The sequence below is a fragment of the Aedes aegypti genome, chromosome 2, assembly GCF_002204515.2.
Source record: "Aedes aegypti strain LVP_AGWG chromosome 2, AaegL5.0 Primary Assembly, whole genome shotgun sequence".
In the NCBI taxonomy this organism is placed as follows: domain Eukaryota; kingdom Metazoa; phylum Arthropoda; class Insecta; order Diptera; family Culicidae; genus Aedes; species Aedes aegypti.
The window spans coordinates 26,671,985-26,699,798 of NC_035108.1; the positions used below are offsets into that span (position 1 = coordinate 26,671,985).

Genomic DNA, 27,814 nt, shown 5'->3' on the forward strand with positions numbered 1-27,814 from the left:
TGTGCGCATTCTGCTGCTGCCCTCGGCTGGAAATTCGATTAACATCATCAAAGGAGCAATGTGCCGTGGAACGGAATCAGGGCGAAGCAGAAACTTTTGGAATGGGGGAAAATTAAACATGAGTTTTCGAAAGTTTAATGCACTGAAACTTTCATTTATGGAATGGACCAGGCATTTATATATTAAATCAAACGTCAATTAAGTGGATTTCAGGCTTATGTTATAACAAGTTTCGAATGTAACAAATGATTGTCTAAGGTTATCCAAGAACTAATTTGATACCTTCAAGAACATTGAACAAGGATAATATCCATTATTATTCATTTATTTTTTGCTATGTTTTGAGTTCAAAGACTGTTTGAGGTTATTCAAGAATGTATTTGGGTACAGGCTTCAAGATCTGTAATTTATCTTGTAGGTTGATGAATAAGCTACATGATCATGAAGGTTCATACAATTTTCGTGGATCTAAATTGTTCTGTTGAACTTTGAAAATCAACGCTTGTGATCTCTAGGGTATTCAAATTTTATCCTTCAGAATCTTTAACCAGAATTCACCATTCCGTCCAATAATCCTGTCAAGAATTTCAGTGGATTGTTCTAGGAAATCTACTAGAAACCCAGGAATTCAATAGAAAATTTCAAGTTCATTCGAAATTTCTTCAGGATGTCAACCATTAATTTTACGTTTTTCCACATGGTTTTGTTGCATATGCCAGTTTTGTTTTTAGATATCATGACTCTCTTCGAGACACCGAAACATAGCTAAATATTCATTAAACACTTCTTGCATGACTGGTGGTTTTGCAACAAAATATTCATCTGTTGAAGCTCGTCAACATGAATTGCTAAACAAAAATGACATGTGCTTTCAACGTTGAGCACAAAAAAAAAAAGAACACACCCAATCGATTTGCTCAAGTGTCAACCGTGTCACTCCCAGCATCAACAACGTTCAATTTCGGTCTGACGGAAAACCAATCATGTCCAATTCATGGAGTACAACACTTCAACCCACTTTGGTGGTTGATGAGGATGATGGAAGCAGGTACTGGTACATGCATAGCTACAACCAGGTCAACTGGAATCAATTGTTTCACGGTTACCTCTTGTAGTACGACCGCGTTCCGCATCGAATCGATCAAATCTGATGTTCGTACAGAACTCCAGGCCACGTTGCAATGGAGATATAATGGAAACTGTCAACATTACTCTCCCCCGCTACTACTGGTCGTCCCATAAGTGCCTACATTTTGGTTACAACCTGCCGGCATTCGTCGGTAGGATGCAACATAGAAGGAAGAAAAGTCCCATGCATATACGCATGCAGAATCAGACTCCGGTGTCTGGTTTAGGCGGTTTAGGTGTGCCGAGAAGCAGTCCCGGATTTGAGGAGGGCACTAGATGCCTTGCTCTCTACTCCATCACCAGTGCATTGATGGCGATAGATTATGGATATCACTGATGGGTCATGTTTAGTCTTAAATTAAGCAAATAAAATGGCAATTTATCAGTATAGATAATCTTGATAGTGCTGCAGACGGATTGAAACTGTGTGTTGGTCACTGAAAAACATAAATAGCGTGGGTAATTGCCACGTGATCACTCATTCTGCAGTGATTGTGATCTAGAGTGCGATGTCGCATCACCGCTGTTGGTTGTCAGATCCAAGTGATATTGATAGTTTGCAACTGATATTGATAGTTTCAGAACATCAGTCATCAGCTGATATGACCGATATTGTGAAACTCTGATTATAACTAGTGGTCTCGGCAGACTTTGTCTTGCCATCAAGTAGGCTGTTGAAAAACGACATAAGACGTCCCGTACAAAATGACAGTTCCGTTCACTTCAGTTTTATCGACTTTTCCATTTTATATATAAAAACACGTCGGAACACTCTAGGAGCACAATTATAGAAGAATTTGCAAAATTCGATAGCCCGTTCTCATTCCATTTCGTGACATACAAACACCATTCAATTTCTATGTATATACAAGATTTACGTTATGCCACGCTATTTGTAAAAATCCTTATTTACCTTATATCACGCTATCTTATTGTAAAGTTTCAGACAATTTGGTCAAGATAAACAATGGAAGTGCCAAGTGGTTCTGCACCCTATTTCGGTGTTCATACAAAAATCGATAAAAATAGGTGAAAACATTGATCAATTTTCATAATATTTTGTACATTGTATTCAGATTCATAAGGGAACATACACTGAAAGAGAAAAAACATTTACCCATTGTTGTAAAAAGATGGGGTGGCACACTTGCCCCAAATTCCGCCACCGGGAGTTACATTGGAGTTGTTTTGGATATGATCGATAATTATGCCAAAATGCTGGTTTAGTAACAAAATGTTTCTTCTTGATTTCTAATGATCAATGTATGGTTTTCAAAATTCCTAATGTACTGTAAGGGTTCTTGTTACAGAAGGGGCATTCGTCTCTAGATAGCATGGTTACTTGGGTAGTGACTTTAGAGATGTATAAAAACAGAGACTTTTTAGATACTTGCATTAAAATAGAGACCAATTATCGAAAAAGAGACCTGCTACCAACCCTGCATATGGAATGGATACTCATTATTTGATTTGTTTAATCTGTTAAGGCACTGTTTAATGTGTTGGACATAATCTTTATTCGATATCTTCTCATTTAAAGTGAGGATTTCGAAGTATTCCTTAATATTTATCATCAAATCGAGTGTAATATCTTGGTGATGAAAAAAGTGTTCACACATGTTAAATGAGAGAAGCGATTTATACCTAGATTGCTAAAAGCATCAACATACCGTCAAACGGTTTAGCTTGCAAAAAATTTCAACTTCAAACTTATATGGATGAAAATGTTGAGGATTCAAATGATACAAAAACCATATGGGACCCTAATCGCCACGTAAAGAATACCACGCGGTATTAATTTTATCAGTATTTGGTTTTCTGGGATCAGGAGAGACGAAAAATATATTTTTTATGCTACCCCTTCATTTCATAGTCTTCTGCAGTAAAAGTATGACAGTAATCAGAAACAGGCCAGTCTACTCTAAGAAAGCTAATTATTATTCATTGAATTATGAGTAATAAACCAATTCAATTGAAACTCCATTGACATATCATAGGATGTCTACACGGGGAAATTCTAGTAGAGCGTGACAGTTATTGGTAAGCCATTAAAACGTTTGAATGCAGCTTTTCTACAATTACAATGGTATTTTAGGTTATACTTCACGTACCTTATTTTTTATACATGTTTAAATCAAAGCGTAGTGTCACAAGTTGATATGTATGTCATAGAATGGTCCGTGTTGGTGTTTTTACATAACTTTCATCATTATTCATGCAGAAAGTTCCCAACGACAAATCTGGCAGGTATTTTTTATTCAGATTTACAAAATTATTCATTATTTTCATGACGAATAAAAACTAAATCTAATAATAATGCGATTCATGTTAATTTTCTGATATTTAGTTCCAAAAGTGCATTGAATTGATTGAGGTACACAAATTTTAATGTTACTGAACAAATAAAGGTTCAGTTAAATTTGTAACATTCCTATTACGGACCCCTGGAGGGTTCATAATAGGCTTTCGGACAACAGTTTTCCAAATGTTTATGTATTTCGCTGGAAAAAGCGAATCATTTTGTATGTTTCATGGGCGTACTATGAAGTAAAGACATTGAACTTGTTGTTAGAATCCACAAAACTAATTAATTACTAGCATCGAAACCCTAGTGTTTAAGCATCAAAACTTTTAAATTGCCAATTTGTACACTATTAAGTACTGTAAATAAATAAATATGCTTCCAAGTGTTCGTATAGATCTCAATATTCAGTTTTTATTGAACCTTGACGAATTATGAATGCCCATCGAACCCATATAACGCAAATGCTTCCAAAACAATGACCCTAGCAAAATATTTTATTGAGACTGTTATTTAAGACCTCCTATGAAATACTATGTACTTCGAGGCCAAACAAACTTATATTTTAAACCATAAGATGAGATTTAATGAAAATGAAAGTTCTTCACCAGGGTATGCAACGATCTTATTTATTAAGTAGATTATTTAGGTTAGCAAAAATACGATAAAAATGTCATGGAATTTTATAAGCTATTTTTTGACAGATATCTTGAAGGAAAAGTTCAACTCAAATAAGAATGATCAATGTTCAAAATGCTTTGAATTGTCAATTTATCACTTCTCCTGAACTGGACACATGCGAAGGGGCCTAACTTTAATAACATTAAATGTGAAATTCAAGATTATGTCCAGCATTTGTGGTCACCTTAGAAGATTGATAAATTTGATACTAAAATTTATTATACAATGCAAAAATTTGTATTGATATTTCCTTATCTAATTTTGTGTAAAACGAAGGATCATATTTAGTAGAAATGAGTAACAAAATTGCATAAAGTGCAATTCGTGCTTTCTGACTGAATAAAGATTAATTTTAAATAAATATATTAATCGAATGTTCCATTCAAAATTCAAGTATAATACGCCAATTTTTGGCTTGAAATTGTATTTAATATTTCCCTCTACAAGAGATCGCACCCAGGGCCCCCAAAACCCAAATTCGGCACTGCCGAGCGGCATCCATGCACTTCAGCACATTCTGCGCTGCGTCGAGCGAATGTCATATCTCATCTTTTAGCTACTGAGTGCCTGCTGGTTTGGCTAATGCCCAACCCCAAAACCGCACGTAGGTGCAGCAGAAGTAAGTAGGTGTTAGCACCCACCATGGCCAGCGCATCGTTTCCATGGCATAAAATGGTTTCATGCAGAAATAGTGCAGGTGTATCGCAATCTCCCTGCAGCATCAAAGAGCATCCACTGCTGATGGGTCGTTAGTACCCTTTAACCCACGAACGATGTTGGTTTGGGTTTGGGTTACGGATCATGCTGAAAGCCTGTCATGCTGGACACCGGAACGATAAATAACGGGCATCACTGTTGGTTCCTACGCAATGGCACACGGTTGGATGGGGGATGCAGCTTTGTTGCACGTGTTACATCGTAAACGTGTTTCTCAGAATTAATGCACGGATGAAAAATTGCATACAATCGCTTGTAACAATGTAATACAGTCGACTCTCCACGGCTGAATATTCTACACACTGATATCATATCATACTGAAAAATAGGTTTAATGAAATTAGAGATTTCCTTTAAGAATAAATTCTAAGGGATTTTTTCAAATTTATCTTCAGGAAATCGTTTTTTATGACATTTGTGAAGGAATCTAGTGTAATTGGTGGGGATTATTCTAAAAAATACAAAGAAAAATTTTCGGTAGAGTACATATAATAGTACTTGTTGGAATTCCTAGAAACAAGTATTGTATAATTTCTGGTGGAATTCTCTCAATATTTATTTTTTCAAGCCCCAATACATTTCTGGAAAAAAATGATAAAAGCTATTTGTGGGATTCAGGAACATTTCTGAGAAAATTCCGGTACAAAATTATGGAAAAATTAAGTAGAAGGTTTCCTCCTGTTGATCCTCTTATGCAAACCTAAGTGGAAATGTAATTGAATTTATAGAATTCCAGGAAGGAAGAATTCAGTAGATTTTTGCAATGTTCCGAAAGACGCTGCGGTTTAAAATAAACAAAGACTTGTTTTTTTCTTCTGTAAGATATTTCGCGATCTTCGAAACATCAAAGGGCTAAACGCGGTAGAGTCATTTCATCGCTCAAAACTGAAATTCGTTCTATTAAAATGTGTTCACCGTGTTTCGGTTAGTGAATAGAATACTGTAACTTTTTTTGATGTGAACTTTCATGATTTTTAACGAAAACCCTCCTTTTGAAAATTCTTAAACTGATGACGGATTCTGCCTCCTTAAGCAACGGCTCTACTTCCTTTCCGAAAGAGATCGTCACTATTGCCCATTGACCAAAGTCAATATTTCGGGGACATAACCCGATCCCAGATTCTCAACGTGAAAGATATATGTATGTTCTAACCAGTACAGCAGGCCCGACCTCTGAAGAAAACCATGATTCTTCTGGAATAATTTTTGCCTGAATCCAGAAAATTAAAAACATGCTGAATACAATTGGCGTCACTGTTTGTTTCCTCAATTGAATCGAAGAGTCTGTGCTGTTCAAGATTGTCCATTTCACTCTTACAAGGATCGAGAAGCATAAACATTTCAATTCATAGTTATCGACCATGACTAATAAGTAGAAAGTGCTTAACTCAAATGCAGAAAATCGATGTTTCCTCGAAGCTGAGTATACTAAACGTTTTGAGCAAACCATTCATTCGCTCTGTAAGCGTGCAACAGAAACATTTCACATTAGTTCTGCTCCAGTTTCCAGCAAGTTTGTAGCTGAGCCATGATTTCCACCGAAGAAATGTTACCCGTTGCACAGCTAGTTTCGGTGGTCTGATGAAAATGTTTGAAAAGTAATTACCAACTTTGTAGCTCAATTGGATGTGTGCAACCCATAACCATCATTGGAGAGGAGGAGAAGCGTATCGACATATATAGAGATTCCAATCGAGTTCCGATCCGCCATCGATGTTTACCAATCACGCGGAAAATTACGTTTCGCACCCTGCGGCATTTCGTAGGGAATTCACGGTTGCGAAATTATTGTTTTGCAAATTTAATTTTCTCGACGGTATGAAAAATGTTTATTTACGTAATTAATTACCTTGCGGTTGACATATTGAACGCATCTGGTTATTTCGCCTACCGTTTATTTGTTGAGAACTGTAAAATACCACTTTCTGTCCATTTACTGGTAAAGAATCATTCGTTAACAGTAAACAATTTTCAGAGAGAGAAACGCCCTTGACATAATCAAAATTTGGTTGTCGTGTTTTATGAACATCCCTAAGCCACGTCATCATATTTTTTTCGGTAAATCGTTTCCATTACACCTGATTCCGAATAGAATCAAAAACAGTTATGATTAATAATTTGTTAATAAAAAAGGTGAAAACTTATTGTTATTTATGAAATTCTTAGTGCTATTTTTGATTTTTGTTTGGAATATTTTCAATATTGTAGAACTTGTTTTCAATTTTTTCTTGAACAATATTTAATTCTTAAATGAATTGTTTGATTGATGGTTATCCTTTTCCAAGCGCATTCTAATATTTATCCACGAAAATTGTATTGAAATTATAAACCATGATTTTATTCACGCTTAAAGTAGATTACAATTCAATTTTGCAAGTCACTACAACTCTCAGATGTTCAAAATATGAGTCGAAGTGGTATTTGACCTGTAATTAATTGCAAATCGCATGTGCTCTTCCTGTAAGTACCCATCAATCTTAAGCTCTGAAATCGTGACTATGATCTGGACTTTCTTGTAATGCTCATTTCGAGATATAATTTTGTGCTGCATCTTCGTTTCATTCAATTGTGCACATGCTGTGAGTACTGAGGAGGTTGGTTGGCCTTTAAACATTAATCATCGCCGTTTGATTGAGTAGCCCGGCTGCCCCGAAGGAAGTGGAATTACCTCCCACTTGCAATTGAGTGCAAATCATGTATTGTTTGATATCGGTAATTACAAGTGATTAATAATCGATTGCAGGTGCAGAAGCCCAATAACGGTTGCGGTTTCAAGTTAGATGCAGTGAACAGACAAGTTGGCCTCTTTGCTGTGGATTGTGGATGCGAGCGATGTGGTAGAAAATTGATAAAGGATATTTCAGTAAGAACTATAAATTATCTGATTGCCTGGGTAGTCTGGTGAGAAGAATGATGTTGCAAGCAGCTACACGCATACATCTTTCGATCGAGGAAAATCGGTCTCACGCTTCATTCTTCTATTGTGCTTTTTGATTCTTTTCATTTAATTGCTCATTTTTTGTTCAAAGTAAATAAACTCAATAAGGAAAAGACCAAGCCAGTCGAAGTATTGTTCAATTGTTAAAAATAAAGCTTATAACCAATGGAATACTACATCTGTTGATAAAAAAATAGTGAATTAAAACTCTAGCAAGGACGCACTGAAACCACTGAATGAAATAGGTTTATTAGATACGTAAGACTAGACAGACAGAGAGACTTGTTATCATATTTTTATCGCTATCTAATTTTTTCATTTTTCTTCTTCACTACTTATATACACCTACACGAAAAAAATCTGTTCCCGTTATCATGAAAAAAATATCTCATAAAACCATGAATCTAATTCATGATATCATGACGAAAACATAAAATATCATGAACAAAAACAAACGTTTCCATGAATATCACAACAAAACAAAAATTACATTTTTGCGTGTCTCAAGGATCAAATTACGTGTCTCTAGTAAATTTGGGGTTGCTGTATCTGATGCCGTTCTTATAAAACTTTTTTGTGATCTAATCCATCAAGCATGCAATAGATGCCATTAACTTTAATTTGGTTGAAATTGCACGATTAAATTTAGATAAAATCGATTTTTCCAACATGCTTGCTGTTTCCATACAAAACTCTTCCTTTTTCTTACATGGCATAACACAATAATTTTTGACACCATCAAAAAATAACTTTTGAGCATCGAAAGTATTATGAACTTTGTTAATAATAATTGTTATACACATGAAGTTTGACTTCTGTGGCAAATTGAGCAAATAAATTGCCATCCAAGCTGACAAACTTGCATGTAAGTTGGCTGAAGTAGTCAAATTTAGCATTTTCCACAGTCAATATCTCAAAAACTATGATATTTTTGAAACGGCAATGGCTTCAGTATCCATTAATTTAGTTAACCCCTCTACCGGCAGCTTCATTTTTTCCCAAAAATTCAAATTCAAATCGTTATAACTTTTTTGTTTTTCAATATTTTTGCATCATTTTTTCACAAGCTCTCAAAAACCTCTTCTAGTTTAAGGATCTGCGTCGATATTGATTATTGGTCATCTGGTTTTGAAGATATTCAGAAATTCCTTGGGGGACCTACCCGTAACTAGAACCCCCCGTTAATTTCTCAGGCTACAGAAATGTAATCGTATTCGGATATTCACTCTTCGGAACAATACATTAATGAGAGTATGTTGTGAAAAAATGAAGCAATTTAAGTCTTTAAGTAATGACCATTTAGGTTTCTGGAACCACGCTGGCCAAATGAAGATCTTAAAAACATCAAAAGACATCATATCATAATTTTCAGATATCTCCAAGAATACTGAACCGATTTGTATGATTTTTTCAGAGATGCTCCTTATTACCTGACATTATACATCCCATATTTTAATTTTTTGATAAATTGATCAAAACCAAAATGGCCACCAAAAACATTTTATATGGAAAATGTCGGTCCCCCAAGGATCATCGGAATATCTTTAAAACCAGATCACCAATAATGAATATCGACACGGATTCCTAAACTAGAAGAGTTGTTTGAGAACTTGTGAGAAAATGGTGCAAAAATATTGAAAAACAAAAAAGTTATAACGATTTGAATTTGAATTTTGCGGGAAAAATGAAGCTGCCGGTAGAGGGGTTAATAACGGTATTTTGGTGCTTGAGACAAAATCGTGTTGCGCAGTGTAATAATCATAAATACTCTGGGCGTTACGCTTATTTGTCAGTTTTGTCAGTTAGAACCAGTTTGAAAATTTTCTGCGTCAGTGGCGATCGAACTTTTCAATGTTGTTCGTAAGAATTGAAAAGTGTGAAATTTCTGGATTATTAATCTATATAAATAAAAATGGAATGGTGTTTGTATGTCACGAAATGGCTTACGAACGGGTCAGCGGATTTTGATGATATTTTCTCCATTTTGTTCGTCAAGGGTTCCGACGTGTTTGTGTGTATGAAAGTTCCAGGATATTCACCGGGAAAGTCGGAAAAACGAGAGTGAACGGAACTGTCATTTTGTATGAGACGATTCGTAGCGGTTTTCAACAGCCTACTTGATGGCAAGACGAAGTTTACCGGGACCACTAGTTTAAATTAAAACTAAATATTGTTTTTTTTATATATATATATATATATATATATATATATATATATATATATATATATATATATATATATATATATATATATATATATATATATATATATATATATATATATATATATATATATATATATATAGATTTCGCGAAGTGCTAGTGTTGTGTACTAGGCAGTGTTCGCGTATTTAATTCAGCGGACCGGATTCGACCGAACAGACACATAAGTGGTAAAAGTAGAAGGGATCCACAAAATGGCCGACTTCCAACCTGCTCGCATTTTCTCGGGCACAAGCCAGTCGATTTTCGTTTTATGGATATCATTTCATGATTCTTAGGGCGATTATTCATGATTTTATTTTAGATTTGCTGTCAACGAAAAAAAAATCGTAACGCACGTTGTGTGTTACGATGATATAATTCATGATTTCGAGAATTTTATTCATAGTGTACTTTCATAACATAAAAACACACCTTATTCCTACAATCATGACTCAGATCCCAGATTTTGAAAATGGATTTGTTCCCGTGTTGATATACAAATGAATGACATTTTGCAACGACAAGTATGATCACGGCAGTATCCTGCGCAAAATAAAAAAAAAACTTATTTCAAAGTGTACGTATTATAAAACTATTTGGTAAGCAATTATGTAATACCGTCAGGCATAGCATGGGCTCATTCAGGCATAGCTCTTTTGTGGTCAAATTATCATGCGCATATTCTTCTCAAAGGTTGAAGTCATGATGACAACGATTGTATTGGGCACAAAATATATTGCTCTTTATACTGACATACACATGTAACAGTAGTTATTTCAGGGCAATTTTTAAAGTCTGTTCTACTCAAAATGCACACAATAAATGATTTTTCAAAGAAAGAAAAAATCGTAGCATATCATTTTGATGCATTTTTATTAAGCTTCAAGGGAAAATAATTGTCAGCTTTTCAGTACAGTTTGCGAGCTTTTTGCCGATTTCAACTCATACATGTTTGCACAGAAACATTTATGGTTCCAGGTCATTTGTCCGAACGCCATTTGGCGGAAAATTTACACTAGTGGAAATGTGAAACACAAGATATGTAGCAGAGTGCAATTGTGAGTCTTCCAGGAGAATTTCATCCCTGTCTAAGTTAACATTACTACTGGCCACTTCGTACAGATAAGTGGATAGTGCCTATGAATAATAAGCCAATTTTTAAAAGTAAGTAATATCATGCACAGTACAGCTTTTTAAAGAAGGACAAATTATCATTTCTATATAAATATGTTACTAGCTCTTCAGTATAAACTGGAAAAATAATCAGTGCTGAAAGAGCATGAATTTAAAGAATACCCTTTTCAAGAAAGAAGGAAAAATCTCGGATGAAAATGTTATCAAATTTTAAACGACAAAACTAATGATTTGAATAAGACTCTATATGAACGCATTATAAACTTCAATGTCAATAATATTGAGAAAACTCAGTTTAAAAAGAACAGCCTATGGTAAAAAAAGGAAAAATCTTTCATGAAAACGTGACCAATAGTTCAAGTGTTACTCAACTTAAGTGTTGTATAAGTAATGGTTACATCAGTATAACTACAAAGAGCTTCCAATAACTCGAAGAATGTAAAATATCCAATTGAAATATAAGCGTATATTTGTCAATAGTTATGAAACCAGTGAAACACGAAAGAATAGCCATTGTTTAAAAAAAATAAAAATGTTCTGATGAAATCATTGAAGATCAACTTCAGCACAAAGTTGATAACCCAAGAAAGAATCAACCATCAGCTAACAGTCTCGACGCCATGTGGGAATTCAAAGGTTCATCCTAATTTAAGAAGTCGGTTTCATCTTTCTCTAGGAATTCTATAGTGACAAACATGACGTTCGGTAACATCATGGAAATCTACATACTAAAAAGCTGATCGGCACACATGAATCCTACACGTGAGCGTTGTAACAATCTAATTATTTTTTAGTTCGGAGTTCGACCAAACGGCATTCGGCCAAATGGCTGGACAACCCATTTACTACCTTATTTGCCATTCTTCCAAGAAAATGTCTAAACCAGATAGTGTTTCTATTATTTCGATAATTTTTTTAGATTAACGCTTGGTTATTGCCCAAAATGTTCTAGTCTGTTGGATATATGGTCGGCGTTAAGTTAGAGTTAGAGTACAAACCATGAGATTATTCTGTCATTAGATGTAAAATTTTCCTAGCTCTATTTCACTTTGATTAGATTTTATGACAGAGATTTATTAAAAATTTACTTTGAGTGATCAATGAAAATTTATAAAAGTAGAATACAAGAAACATTCCAAGTTTTTTTTCCATATTTTTCGGCATCGAATCTTTACATTCATCCATAGAATTTCATACATAATATTTAATTGGATGCATTTGATTTCGATTTCTGTCTATTTATGATATTTGAATAGTTGATCAGAAGTTGCAACAATTTCCGTGCAGACAGAGTGGACCAAGTGACAAAAACAATAAACTGATTGATTACACTGCAGAACACGTTTTTGTCTCTAGCCCCAAACTAAATAAAGGGGTTGCTGAATACATTGCCGTTTTCAAACATATCAGCACGTCTAGTTTTTGAGCTATTGGCTGTTGAAAATGCAAAATTTGGCTATTTCAGCCAACTTGTATGCAAGTTTTCCAGCTTGTATGGGCAATTTATTTGCTTAAATTGCCACAAAATTCAAACTTTATGTGTAAGACACTAAGAGACGAATGAATTCAATAATTTAAAACCTCTACAATAAACACAAAAAAATGTGTACGGCAATATTTAGCATAGCATAGCATGGACTGGCTGTACATGTCAATGGTTGGTACTTTGTAATTGATCGGAACTGGTAAGAATTGCACTAGGATCCAAATGAGTAAAAGATGAGAGTTTCCGCTTACTCTCGAAGTGCAATTTTAGCAGATATAATATTATTGATCAATAACGGCGTCGGTCAAGTCCTTACAGTCAGTTGGGATGGGGAAGAAATGTTAGGGTGTAATGATTATTGCTTTTAGAGAACGAGAATACCTCTGAATCTCCACAATCACCACGGGAAGGGTGTTTATTAGTGAGGGAGGAAAAGATCTGGGAGTCACCTTTGGTCGGTGATGCGATCCATGGACAAGGGGGAAAATACGATTTATACTTAAAGCTAGTTTTGTTTTTTTGCCTCGAGAAGTTTTTGGTAGAAAATTTAAAAAATACGTCAACATCTGCAGTGTCGAACCATTTAAAAGATTTTTTTATTAATGGCGAAAACAGAAAAATATATGTATATATTTTTAATTACATGAAAAAGGAAATATGCCGACACTTATAGTGACGAACTATACATAGTTTGTTTGAAAATTACATATGAGTATTACTGTGCATTTTTGTCTCGATGTATATGTATCTTGATGTCGACACTTGTAATGACGAACCACACAATGTTTGTTTGAATATTACGTAAAAGTAATGTTTTCTTGAAAAAATGTGTTATCATAAGCATGAAAACAGTTGGTAATCCGTCCTCGACTGAACACGAATATATTTTCGCACTCACACAGCGCGAATAGCAAAACTTCTCGGCGTCCCGAAAACGAACCGTCTTACTTGAGCTTTTCGAAGCACTGCCCAGTAAAACGCGCGAAACGAAAAGCAAACTCCCGGCGACCCGAAAACGAATTGTCTTGCTTGGGCTTTCCAAAACACTGCCCGAGAAAAAAAAATCATTCCAGCGACGCGCAAACTGAACTCGTTTTCTTGGGCTTTCGGAAAAAAAATGTGTATAACAGTACTTATCAATAAAGTTTATAACACTTTCTATGCTTAAAAGTTATTTTTTGATGATTTAGAAAACTATTACATTTTGCCATATAAGAGAAACGAAGAATTTTCAATTCAATAAATTCAATCGTGCAATTTCAACAAAAAAAGTTCAATTCCTATTTTGCATACTTACTTACTTACCGTAAAACGGGGTATCTTTGATAATGCGGGTAACTTTGATAGTGCGTTACCCACCACATACTACACCAAATATCATAATTTCTGTTAATCGGTTAAGCGAAATGAATGCAAAACTAAAGAATATTAGTATGACACTTCATGTTAGAGCTGTTTTCATTTGAATCGAGAGCATTTTAGGCTTTATATACGAATTTTAAAAATTGACACGATTTTAGCATTTCCGAAAGGCTTCCAAACAATCTGTTCTACGATCACTATTTGATGTAGTTTTGAATAATTGATCACTTATCTTTGACAGCCTAGTTATCATAGAACTTGAATATGGTCTCAAATCTCTTAGCGAAAAACATTTTCACAAACTCGGAACATTTTTGTAATCTAAGTCAGAAATTTTCATACAACGTTAAACGCCTAAACGTATGCAATGCCCTACAAATGTTACGTTATTCATTAAATGTTGTTCGATGTATACTCCACTATCAAAGTTACCCCAAAACAGAAACCCGACTTTCGAACAAATGAAAAATTATACATCCATTCAAAATAAATCTTTTGGCAATCTATCAATTGATATCGTTAGCTAGGATGCCAGTACTTGTTTTAAAAATATAAACTATAATTCTTTGAAACAGCATGTATAAATATTCAAGTTTTCTTCGAAAAAACTATCAAAGTTACCCCGTTTTACGGTACTTGTTTTGCATGCTTGGTGTATAAAATCACAAAAAAAAGTTTGATAAATCATACTTTATCATATTTCAAGTAAAAAACCAGTGTTTTATACAACGTTGGCGACCTGTAGCTAAACATTGTGACGTGCTGGAACATTTCTGAGGGCGGCATCAGATTCAAGCAACCCCAAATCTACTACGGACACATAACATGATCCTAGAGGCACGCCAAAATTTCATGTCCGTTACTCTGTGTTTTTGCATTTTTTCAAGACGTTAGAATCCGATAGAAGTCATTGGTAGTCATATGGTGTCTGGATGAAATATCCTACAACCCGCTTATTGAACCTGTATTATTTAGACTGTACTTAAACTGTTCACTTGGTCCACTCTGATTGAACGAATAGTTGATTATGTAAATATGGACTTCAACGCCTTGACCTAACCAAATTTTAGTTTTCAAGCTCTCGTAATGTCACTGATTTTGAAATTCAAGAAATGGATTCTTGACAAATTTGCGATACTGATCTCGATGGATGTTGATAATATGTTTATCTTAAAGATATGAACTCCTTTTGATCACGCAATCGTTAAATTATTGTAATTTTCCAAGAAATTGAACAGTCAGAGTGAAGCAAATCACTAAACGGTATTGTTTAGCCTTTAGTAGTCGGAGTGGACCAAGTTCACTTAGTCCTTCAAAAAATCGTTCTATTAGAGGTTAGAATTATATGTTTTCTATGATTATCAAGTCACATTATATTGTTTGAAGTAAAACAAAGATGTGAAGAAATATTGAACAAAGATTGTTAGTTAGACTTTAATCCCATTTTTCTCAAAATATGAAAAATGTCTCTTGGTCCACTCTGACTTAACGCCGACCATATGAAGAATTTAGTGGACTGATACTATACGTTGAAACATTAGTTCACATGATAATAGATCTTCGAGCTGTTAAGTAGAATACCTATAAGTAGATGAAAAAACCGAATTTAGTACTATACCATTTAATTCCACTAGAGTTTGTATCCTATGACAGATACGCGTATTTCGACCTCAACTGTAAGGCCGTCTTCAGTGTCGTAGTACACGACACTGAAGACGGCCTTACAGTTGAGGTCGAAATATGCGTATCTGTCAGAGGATACAAACTCTAGTGGAATTAAATGGTATAGTACTAAATTCGTTTTTTTCATCTACTCATTAGTTCACGTTTGGCGTGAACAGATACATTCATTTATTTAGTTAACATCTACACAGATAACACTGACGAAGCCGGCTTGATAACTTCCCACGAACTCGTTTACTACGGGTGACAAACGACGGAAGATGATCTGGGATAATACTTTGTAGGCCGCATTTAGAATGGTGATCGCTCGAAAGTTTTCACAGTCTAACTTGTCGCCTTTCTTGTAGATGGGGCAGATTACCCCTTCCTTCCACTCCTCCGGTAGCTGTTCTGTTTCCCAGATTGTGCCTATCAGCCGGTGCAGACAAATGGCCAGCCTTTCCGGAGTTCAGCTCCGATACCATCCTTACCAGCAGCTTTATTGTTCTTGAGCTGGTGAATGGCATCCTTAACCTCCCTCAAAGTGGGGGCTGGTTGGTTTCCATCTTCCGCAGTACTGACGAAGGCATTTTCGTCCGTTGTCCCGTCCTTCATTGCCTGTGCTCTCAGCACCATTCAGATGCTCGTCGAAGTGCTGCTTCCACCTTTCGATCACCTCACGCTCGTCCGTCAGAATGCTCCCATCCTTATCCCTGCACATCTCGGCTCGCGGCACGAAGCCGTTGCGGGATACGTTGAGCTTCTGATAGAACCTACGCGTTTCCTGAGACCGGCACAGCTGTTCCATCTCCTCGCACTCCGTCTCCTCCAGGCGGCGTTTTTTCTCCCGAAAGAGGCGGGTTTGCTGTTGCCGTTTCCGTTTATAGCGTTCCACGTTCTGCCGGGTCCCTTGCTGCAGCATGACCGCCCGCGCTGCATTCTTCTCCTTCAAAACCTCCTGGCATTCCTCGTCGAACCAATCGTTCCGTCGACTCCGTCCTACGTACCCGACGTTGCTCTCAGCTGCATCGTTGATGGCTGCTTTTACTGTTCTCCAGCAGTCCTCAAGAGGGGCTTCGTCCAGCTCACCCTCTTCCGGTAATGCAGCCTCGAGTTGCTGCGCGTATGCCGCTGCGACATCCGGTTGCTTGAGCCGCTCTAGGTCATACCGGGGCAACAGATGAACAGATACTTTTCCTCTAAAATCGACGTTATTGTGCTAATAACCACAGATATATCATACCATGCCATTCTATGATATCAGGACTGTAATGGCCACTGACTTAGTCGGGTCAGAACCTCACGGGACCTTTGTTCGATGCAATAAATAGGAAATTTTTATTCTAAGGACACTTTTCTTTGTTAACTTGTCTATTCTTTTATTCCAGTGATAGAAACCAGTTGTTTTTCTTATATAACCGCAAATAGCTTGCCAAATTATCCACTTGCTAGTGAATTTATCTGCAAAAACTTTTTTGAACTTACTTGGTACAGTTGTGTTCAGAATTAGAGTAGTGAAAGCCGTTTTTTCATAAAAAATGCTCAAATTTGGCATGCTTTACCTTTTTTCCATATGAGCAATCGGCATACAATTTTGACAGTGAACTACAAATGTACTTACGTTTTGCACGGTAAAATTATTGATTCGAAATTTTGAAATTGGAGAATTTACGCGACACTCCTGACAATGTTGGATTTTCAACGTAGGTAATTGTGCAAAATTCTCTCACATCTTACGCGTTCCAACTTCGATAAATTTTCAAAATTTTATGTATGAATCTTCGTGATTTTGTTTTAAATAGTACGAATCTTTATGAAATTTAAAAGGAGATTTAAATCAGGAAACTAGTTTGCCTCCCCCATTCGGTTTGAAATAGATTTTTAGCAGAACTGTAGAACAAGATGAGGTTTTAGATGTTGGATTGGTTGAATTAAGGTGTAAGATCAATGTAAAGTTCTAACCTCATGAAGCCGAAAAGCAAAAAAAAAATACTGACAACTAAAAGCTAAAAATCATTGCTCGTTTGAAAATATAGGGTGCTGGTGCCATTAGTGGACTACCTAAGCTATCTAAAAATCATAACAAAAAAAACGAAAAGCCCTACCAGAGATCTTTTGGCGTCAACAGAAAGATTTCAACCTCTACTATATGGGAAAAATATAAAAAGAGTGATAAAACTATTTTTTAACATAAAATCGCTTGAGCCACTATTGGTACACATGTTCCAGTAGTTGCGCTAGTGCTCCAGTAGTAGACGTTCGGGAATGATACAAGGAATTTTAAACAAAATGGTAAATTTTTACATAGGTTTAACATTTTTCCCTCGGAACAGCAATTAATATTTTTCGAATGAAGCATAACGATCATCTCTAGGGCTTTTCTTCATTTTTATACATCCATTTTAAAAACTGCTTCCAACCGTTGATCCATTACTGGAACACGACGGCTACTATTGGTGCAAGGTAGCCAATTTTTATGTAAACCTAATTATTTACATGACTTTTCGATAAGATAAAAAGCTGAAATTTTACAAATCGACTAAACTAGAGGCGATCTCTCCACCAAAAATAGCACATGTCGTTTTTATCGAAAAAAGTACGTTTTATTCCATAGTCCAATCTACTGGTACATTACAACCATTGGTCTTCTTCTTCTTTCTGGCGTTACGTCCCAACTGGAACAAAGCCTGCTTCTCAGATTAGTGTTCATATGAGCACTTCCACAGTTATTCACTGAGAGCTTACTATGCCAATGACCATTTTTGCATGTGTATATCGTGTGGCAGGTACGAAGATACTCTTTGCCCTGGGAAGTCGAGAAAATTTCCAATCCGAAAGAATCCTCGACCGGTGGGATTCGAACCCACGACCCTCAGCATGGTCATGCTGAATAGCTGCGCGTTTACCGCTACGGCTATCTGAGCCCCTAACCAACCATTGGTACCGAACCCTATATGTATTATTGTTGCTTAGCATTACATTTAGCAAGACTATTTTGGACTGTTTCTAAAAAAAATTCAAAACATACAATTACACAGATTATTGCAAAGAAAGTTATACTGAATTTTCACAAAAACATTCTCTTTCTGTACATTTTGTTTTCATACTTTAACGTTTTGGTGAGCCAAGGATATGACTTAATACGTGTGCAACAAAATCGACTTGGTATTATAACTTATTCCTACTGTGGTATGCTTTCACTCGTCAGCCTTAACAATAAAAGGGCAACATTTGCTTCCAATGTGTTGTGAATAAATTAAGTTTTCAAGTTATTGGTATAACTTTAGGCTTCTTAGGTTTCTGGTTCGTTTAATATGAAATGAAAACGAAAATGTGAGTTATGTCAAAAACTTCAATGTGAAATTTCCATCATTCACATGTCAGTTACAGAGTTCGATAGGTTTTCAGAAAACAGTCAATAATAATAACCAAGAGGAAATGACTGGGTGGTAAAGAAGTTCTTGACAAAGTACAACACGGTGAGGTGGGATTCGAACGACGACGCACAAGGACTATTTTGACGATAACAAAAACGATAAAACAACGCCAATAAGAGCATTCGTAGCGAACATCAAACACACAAATCTGGATCCGGACTCACCTATGCTGGTGTCGTACGCATGCAGGTACTCGGACGTCATAAACTGTGACACTAATGAGCTCTTTCCGACGGCAGCTCCACCTAGCATCAGAACTCTGCGTTGTTTTGGACAGTTGGAAGCACCGAACATTGGTGTCATACCGGAAGCGAAGTCCGCGTTGTTATTTCAGTTGATGACGGTGCGGGAAATGGGTCATCGATCCGGAAGAATGAGAAAGAGAAACAGAGTTGAGTAGATTTGAAGGACTGACTTTGCGGGCGATGCCACAGTATTTCGATTGGCTTAAGTCGTGAACTTAATTCAGTACCTCTATTTTTGAATGGTGTCATGGGACGAAAATTGTCTAAATATATAGTGCATGTAATGGCGGTAGATGTTAGTTCGCAACTTTGCCTATTTTGCATTTTCAAAATATTTGAGAAAAACTAGGGATCGTTCATTAAATACCTCCGTATTTTGGAAATGTAGCTATGTACACAATTCGTGTTTTTTTGTAAAGAGATTTATATTTAAATTATCTACAGAGACACCATATATGAAGAACGTCATTTCAAAAATATCCATTTTACAGCACAACCTGTGACAAAGTTGCAAACTGACATTCACCTTGTTTTAATTAATTATGCTTCGTGGTTTACGGCTAACCAGCCGATTGGAAGTTGGATTGGAACTACCGAAAAACTAAACATTACATTCACTTTGCAATTGAGCTGAAATCGAATTCACTTCTGCGGCCATGAGTCCTCTCCTGGCGTAGGGGTAAAGGGCCCTATCTAGAGAACAGGGAGTCGTGAGTTCAATTCTCACCGAGAAGACGTGTACCTTTATCGCAAACTTTACATCAATTTGTCCATTTAATCCAAATGCAAAGTGTATGTAATGTTTAGTTTTTCGGTAGTTGACATTTATCGCTATAATTTTAGAAAATATTCCAACAACATTTCTATAAATCACGTTTAATGGAGCTACAGAATTAAGTTCCCAATTTCGGCCAATCAAAACACTGTGGCGATGGATACTCACTTGTACGGACCGGCCGCTGGATTGGAGGTACTACTTTCCCTGCTGGATGCCAGGCTGCACGTGGCTGATGTCCGGGCGGAACCTGCTCCGACGGCCGTCAAGTGCTCGGTGCTGAAAGAAGCAGAATTTGCATGTCAGAATTTTTGAAATGTTTATAGCCATGCACCACCCGACCGGCGGTTCTCATCTCACGCAACTGGACGGGAGTGAGTGCTTCGTAGATTTAAACAATTTCAACTTCTAATTCAATTGAGTCCATCAGTTCTCGGTAGGCTTCCAGTGATGACGTTCAAAAAATGGAACCAATGTACAGTCATCGCCAAAATAAAGTGCCAACTTGCCACTTGTTATCACGCAAATTGTCGAAAAATGTAGAAATCGTGGATCAATCAAGCTGGTGTATTATAAGAAGTTTATTTTGGAGAGCAATGTTTGCATAGAATGACAAATCATTAAACAAACTCATCTTTCAAAAATTTTGGAAAACCGACCAACATTTTTGTATTGTCTTAAATTTGAACCTAATTGATAATGATTTTGAATACGAAACAAATAATTAGATCACGCAAGCACGATTTAATATAATCAAAACTTTATTTAAGAATAAGCACAACCGTTTTATCGAAAAAATCTCGTTTTTGCAAAAGATTTACGTCAATTTTCCTGATTACAAGCACATGGGCACTTTGTTTCGGCGGTGACTGTAACTTGCTGTGCATCAACACTTTACATCAAGCCAGCTAAGTGGCATCAATGTCGTTATAAAAAGAAATTAAACAACTAAATCGCATTCCTTGGTTTAACGGCTGCCAGAACTTCCATTCGTCCGTCGTTGAAAAGCATAATTTAATAATAATCCCACAGTAATTTCAACTTTTATGAATCATTACACTGTTGTCCCAGGCGTCGCACCTTGGTCTATTTGCCCAGCACAAACGACAATAATAATCCACTAAGCAACAGCAAGGATGTTTTGTTATGTCGTCTTTGTTTTATCCCTCGAGGCTCGAGTCATCAGGCACAAAAAATGAAACGAATGAGAAAAAGTTTGCTGATGACAAGATCCTCCCTCGCGGGAATAGACAATTGGGTGGTTGTGTATCGTTTTTTGTTGTCTCATTTAGACTGGAATGAATTAGAGGATTATTTTTGTCGTAAGCTGCTATTATTTATTCTTGGCATTGAGTGTGGTTTAAAAAAAGTTAATGCCAACAAATTTAGGCCTGCTCAAGTATAATGAGTTATTGTATTACACTGTTCTCCATAACTTAGTATTGTCCTTAAAATGGAACTTGAAAGCAGTGCTACATACTACGCAATCAAAGTGATACTAACTTGAGAGATATAGTATATAAAAGATCTGGAAGTAATATCTATAATTTATATCTGGAATATCAATTACATATTATATTTAGCTTTTGTAAGATGTAATCAATATCAGCGAGGTATTCATTGGATCTTCTTCTTACTGGCGTTACGTCCCATCTGGGACAAAGCCTGCTTCTCAGATTAGTGTTCTTATGAGCACTTCCACAGTTATTAACTGAGAGCTTTCTTTGCCGATTGACCATTTTTGCATGTGTATACCGTGTGGCAGGTACGAAGATACTCTATGCCCTGGGAATCGAGAAAATTTCCTTTACGAAAAGATCCTCGACCAGTGGGATTCGAACCCACGACCCTCAGCATGGTCATGCTGAATAGCTGCGCGTTTACCGCTACGGCTATCTGGGCCCCGTTAATTCATTGGATCTGCCAATATCAAATTTACTGTTCAGAAGTACCAGGAACAAAGTTTAGATATTATCTTCAGAACTTTTATCTCTTTTGGATATCAAACCAACATCACGATTTGATAGTCAGTACTTCCCTTCTGCTCGATTATACTTCACTGTTACTTACCTGGAATTGGAACTGGCAACACTGTTGTTCGATTTACTGCGGCGACTTTTCAGCGAATCGCCTCGATTAACCACGCCCTTGCCGGTGATGGAGAAGTGCCTTAGGCGGTAGTATTCCTCCTCGACGCCAGTGTTGGGCATGGACGCCACCCTGTTGTATAGGAGTAATATTGTAACAAAGTGAATATTTTGTATGCAAGGAGTATTCAAGTTGGTTTAGTTAGTTTTAAGTCTTTTTCGCGTTAACTCAATTGACCCAGGTAATGTCTGCATTATATTTTATCCCCAAAAATATTCAAATTGTGACTTCTTCTTCTTCTTTGTTGTTGCTAGATATGTTTGCACCAATTTTTCCATAAAATTTATTATTTTTAGAATCTGGGGCGATTTAGAGTATTGGCTACCTGGTTTTAGTGATAAGGAGGGCTGAGGGCAAGAAGGAAACCTTAAGATATATAGGTTCAAATCATGGTTGATTAGCACAATTTTTGAAGAAGCTCACCTCTTGTTCTAAATGATGTTATCGATAGATTTCAAAAATATAAGAAACACATGATGATTTGAGATTTTTAAAAATGTCCCTTCTTATGAGGTTTTTAAACGAGGCACGGGGCAAGAGTGTCACTCGTATGGGGCAAGAAGACCACCAGAGCAAAATGCCTCAAATTTTATATATTATTATTTCCCCGCCTAAACGATAAATTCTAGAGTAAGTAAAGATAAAAACTGAGGGATAAAAGTTGACTTAGCTTAGCTAAGCTTAGCTTAGCTTAGACTGACTACACATATCAATGGTTGCTATTCCGTGATTGACCGAAGTCAGTGAAAATGCACAAAGAATCAACTAGAAGATCGGCTGGGATTGGCAAGATTCAGTGTGCATAATTCAGTGCCTCTATTTATACATGGTCAATAACGGCGCCGGCCACGTCCTTGCAGTCAGGTGGGATTGGGGGAAGGAATGTTACTGTGTAACTTTTGCTATTCGGAGACCGTGTTTGCCTCTGCATCTCCACAAAGGTTACTGAGAGGGATGTTTGTTAATGGGAGGATCGTTGGGTCACAGGATTCACTTTGATAAGCGATTAGACCATGATAAATAATTATTGGTGAGATATAAACATGCTAATATGTAAATATAACATTTTCATTTGATATGAACAATATCTATGTAGAGAAAAATTATGCCGACACTTGACGTGACGAACCTTTCAGAGTTTGTTGAATGAAGTGAACCTTTTGCAAGTCTACACTCGTAGTGTCGAACCATTCAAAGTTTTTTTGAATTACAAAAATAGAGGTAAAAAGAAAAAGGTGTTTTGAAAAAATAATAGACATAAATAATTTATGAATCAGAGTTTATGTCGATACTCACAGTGACGAACCTTTCATGATTTGTTTTAAAATCATATTTACGTCTCACCGTTGTAACGATTAAAGGCGCAGTCATACATATTTTATAGATTAGAAATAGAGGGATTCCACGGAGGCATGCAAGTCGATTCTGATCGACCATTTCAAAAATATCTGAAACTTTGCACAGTTTTTCAGTTCCATCTAAATCGTCATTTTCCGATATCAAATCTTCAAGTTGAGTCACGAATAACTTTTCAAAAGGGTGTATGTGAAAATGGTTCAAAAGTATTCAAAAAGCTGCACAGCAAAAACGGTTCGTTCGATTGTTAGACAACTAAAGAAACAAAGTTAGACAACTAAATAAAGATTCCAAAAAAATACACACAGTAAAAAAAAAATTTTTTGCATTAAAAAACATCATTTTTGTCACAAAAACTCAAATATCTCAAAACCCTATCGGAATACCAACGTAATTTTTTAAAGGAAAACGGTCCATTATATTAGCTATCTACCATAAAAATTTGGTGATGGTAAGCCAATAAACAAAAAAGTTATGACATTTCAAATATTTCACAAATTTGACACTTAGTGAAATTTTTTTTTTCATTGTTAATTTTTTTTAGGACCGCAGTTTGTTGCTGAATTTTTTGTTAAGGGTACCACATGAGGTTAACAAGTTGTTTTCATGATATTTTATTTAATTATTCATAACTATTATAGCATCTATTAGAAAGTTAGACGCGATCCAGTGTTGTGATCTAAAGTCTTGATAGTGTCATATTTTTTATTGTACGTAACTGAAGAAAAATTCTCTCAATAGTGTTGAAACCTTTTGATAAAAAAAAACCTATAAGAAATCTAATATTGAAGACAAAAGCTACAAACAAAGTTTTCTATACAGGTATACGACTAGTTTACCTGCAAAAAGTTTACCTCGTAGAGAACAAGGCGGGTCTATACCCAGGTGATCTAGTATACGTAAAGCAGGTCGTTTTTCTCGGCGCTGGTTTTCTCCACAAAGTTAAAATCTGATTACACCTGGGTATAGACCCGCCTTGGTAGAGAATAGACTTTGTTAATCATATTTGGGAGAAAGCGAGTAACTTCAACAACATCAAAAACATGATAGGTACATACCATGAACATACTCACGAAAAAGCTAAAAATATACTACCACTATGGTTATAAAAGATTTAATTGTAAATTTTTTCTTCAGTCAAGCAAACGACACCAAACTAGTCAGTAAAAACTTAAAAGTGATTTTGTTTATTAAAATCTAACGAGCAACGTGAGTAGTCGCTTTCTCAACTGTTGCAGGCCGTTTGCAGAAAAAAAGTGTTCGAAAGAGCTACGAAATCTCACCGAAAGCACCATAGATAAACTGAAAGCGGCTGGTTATGCTCCAACGTCTACATTGAATACAAATTTACGCATTTGTACGTCCTGCCGTTTAAACGTTGACAAACGGGCAATCTGTACATCATCGGTGGATCAGGTTGCAGGAAGTTCGAAAACAACAACAACTGAGGAATTACTAGATGCACCGACAACAACTGAGGAGTTACCAGAAGCACCAAGTGCAAATAGTCTTGCCACGGTACCATCAGCGACATCTGTTTCAACAAATCAATCAGAAGATGAGTGCATCCAGAAGGTCAACATCGAACGCTTCAACGAAGGGATAGCTGGAATAAAAGTGACTCCGATTAAATGGACGAAGATGGGTTACGTCAATTATCCCGAGAAAAAATACCGTGAAATCAACGAAGCTGTACGAAGAAACCTCTTCAAATTAGGACCTGAGGATGTGGAAAATACAGACTACGATGAGGTAATTATGAATATGAAGGAAAGGTTCTCGAATCTAGCCACGACAAGGAAAGAAAAATTATTGATTTTGTCGATGCTGCCAAGCTCGTGGTCTATTCAAAACGCCATTGATGAGTTCAAAACCAATAGAAATACAGCAAAAGAGGCAAAACAATTAAAAAATAACTGTCTTGCAACCAAAAATGCTAGGTCGAGTACTTCATTAACAGATGAGACAAAAGAAAAAAATAATTCAATATTTTGAAGACGATGAAGTAAGTAGAGCTATGCCTGGCCAAAAAGATTATGTATCTGTAAAAAAAAGATGGAAAGCGTCAAGCAATCCAAAAACGATTAATGATGACTACTTTGAAAGAAGCGTATACACGCTTCAAGGAAATTAACGAAAATATTAAGGTAGGTTTTTCCTCAATTGCAAGCCTTCGTCCAAGGCAATGCAAGCTTGTATCCAATTCAGGAACACATAATGTTTGTGTGTGCACAACACACGAAAATATTAACCTAATCTTACATAGTTTGAAAAGAATCAATTTATCAAAGGATATTAAAATGTTAACTGGTAGTCTTTTGTGTGAAAATACAACATCAAATTGCTATCTACGATCTTGTTCGGATTGTCCAGATTCTGCATCATTGGAAAATACTTTATTCGCTGAGTTTGAAGAAAATTATATTGATCAGTTATCATTTGAGCAATGGGTGACCACGGATAGGTGTGACCTAGAAACTATTGTAAAACCTGTAGATGAGTTTGTGTCATTTTTTTGCTTGAAATTAGAAAGTTTAATTCCTCACGACTTTAACAGAGCAATCCCGCTTTTTAAAAAATACGAAAAATACATTACAAGATGGTGAATTTTAAGTCATTTGTGATTTTTCTGAAAACTATAGCTTTGTATTGCAAGATGAAGTGCAGTCCCATCACTGGAACGTACAACAAGCTACAATTCATCCATTCGTTATTTATTTCAATGGAAGTACGCAAATTGAACATTTTAGTTTTATTGTAATTTCCGAAGATTTAAGACACGACTCAGTTCTGTAAATTTGTTCATTGCCAAAATGATTAACTTTTTACGCGTTGATAAGGATAAAGAAATCAGAAAGATATATTTCATGTCTGATAGGGCAGCATCGCAGTACAAAAACCGTAAGAATTTTTCGAGCCTATGTCAATTTAAATCAAAGTACGGAATTGATGCAGAATGGCATTTCTTTGCTACGTCACATGGCAAAGGTCCTTGTGATGCTATTGGAGGAACCATAAAGCGCATGGCCACAAGAGCAAGTTTAGCCAAAGAACGTGAGCATCCAATTAAAACTGCAAAAGAACTATTTGATTGGGCGAATCGCAGAAAAGAAGAAGATTTAACAAAATTATCATTTTGTTTTACTACTACTGCAGAGTACGATTTAATTGCTGATGCCTCAGAGCTCAGCGAGCAATATAATAACGCGAAAACGATCCAAGGAACCCAAAAATTTCACTGTTTCATTCCATTGTCAGAAAATAAAATTAAAGCAAAACTATACTCGAACTGTACTGATAATGATGCAAAAGTGTTCGATATTGTAAAAAAATCGAATAACAATAAATAAATAAATAAATAAGTATTAATAAAATGTTTTCATGATCTCATAACGCATACCCAAATCCAAAACTTTTAAAGTTTATATATAACATTTAGAAACTCATCGATCATATTCTAAAAAAAATATCCTGGTAAAAAAAAAACTATTTTCGTGTAATCTGTTAATTCATTTTAATTTATACATATATACATATACATATAATATTTATACATATACATAATATTTATACATATAATATACATAATACTAATGAATACATGAAAACGACTTGTTTAATTCACGCAAGGCCCTTAACAATAAAATCAGCCACAAACTGCGGTTCCCGTAATAATTTACACCGAAAAAAAAATTTTTTCTACTAAATGTGAAAATTGTGACATGTTTGAAATGTCATAACTTTTTTGTTTATTGGTTTACCATCACCAAATTTTTATGGTAGATAGCTAATATAATGGACCGTTTTCCCTCAAAAAATTACGTTGGTATTCCGATAGGGTTTTGAGATATATGAGTTTTTGTGTCAAAAATTATGTTTTTTAATGCAAAAAAAATTTTTTTTTACTGTGTGTATTTTTTTGGAATCTTTATTTAGTTGTCTAACTTTGTTTCTTTAGTTGTCTAACAATCGAACGAACCGTTTTTGCTGTGCAGCTTTTTGAATATTTTTGAACCATTTTCACATACACCCTTTTGAAAAGTTAGTCGTGACTCAACTTGAAGATTTGATATCGGAAAATGACGATTTAGATGGAACTGGAAAACTGTGCAAAGTTTCAGCTCAATAGAAAAAAATAAATTAAAAAATTTACCAAATTTTGGTGCTGTTGCTTGGAATCACTCAATTAGTAGCATGAAACGAGCTCACCAATTGATCCGTCATCCTTGAGCAGTAACA

General features: G+C 35.8%; 1 protein-coding gene across 3 annotated transcripts in view; it reads right to left on the reverse strand.

The window, feature by feature from the left end:
* The window catches only part of LOC5577804 (serine-rich adhesin for platelets), a 572,874-nt gene that overhangs the window by 40,818 nt on the left and 504,242 nt on the right, over window positions 1-27,814 (reverse strand). For all 3 annotated transcript variants that reach the window (XM_021840347.1, XM_021840346.1, XM_021840348.1), the window contains 3 exons: window positions 22,142-22,291; window positions 20,240-20,350; window positions 19,216-19,310 (listed from right to left, as the gene is read on the reverse strand). In XM_021840347.1, the coding sequence (XP_021696039.1) occupies window positions 19,216-19,310; window positions 20,240-20,350; window positions 22,142-22,291 (356 nt within the window). The remainder of the gene's footprint in view (window positions 1-19,215; window positions 19,311-20,239; window positions 20,351-22,141; window positions 22,292-27,814) is intronic.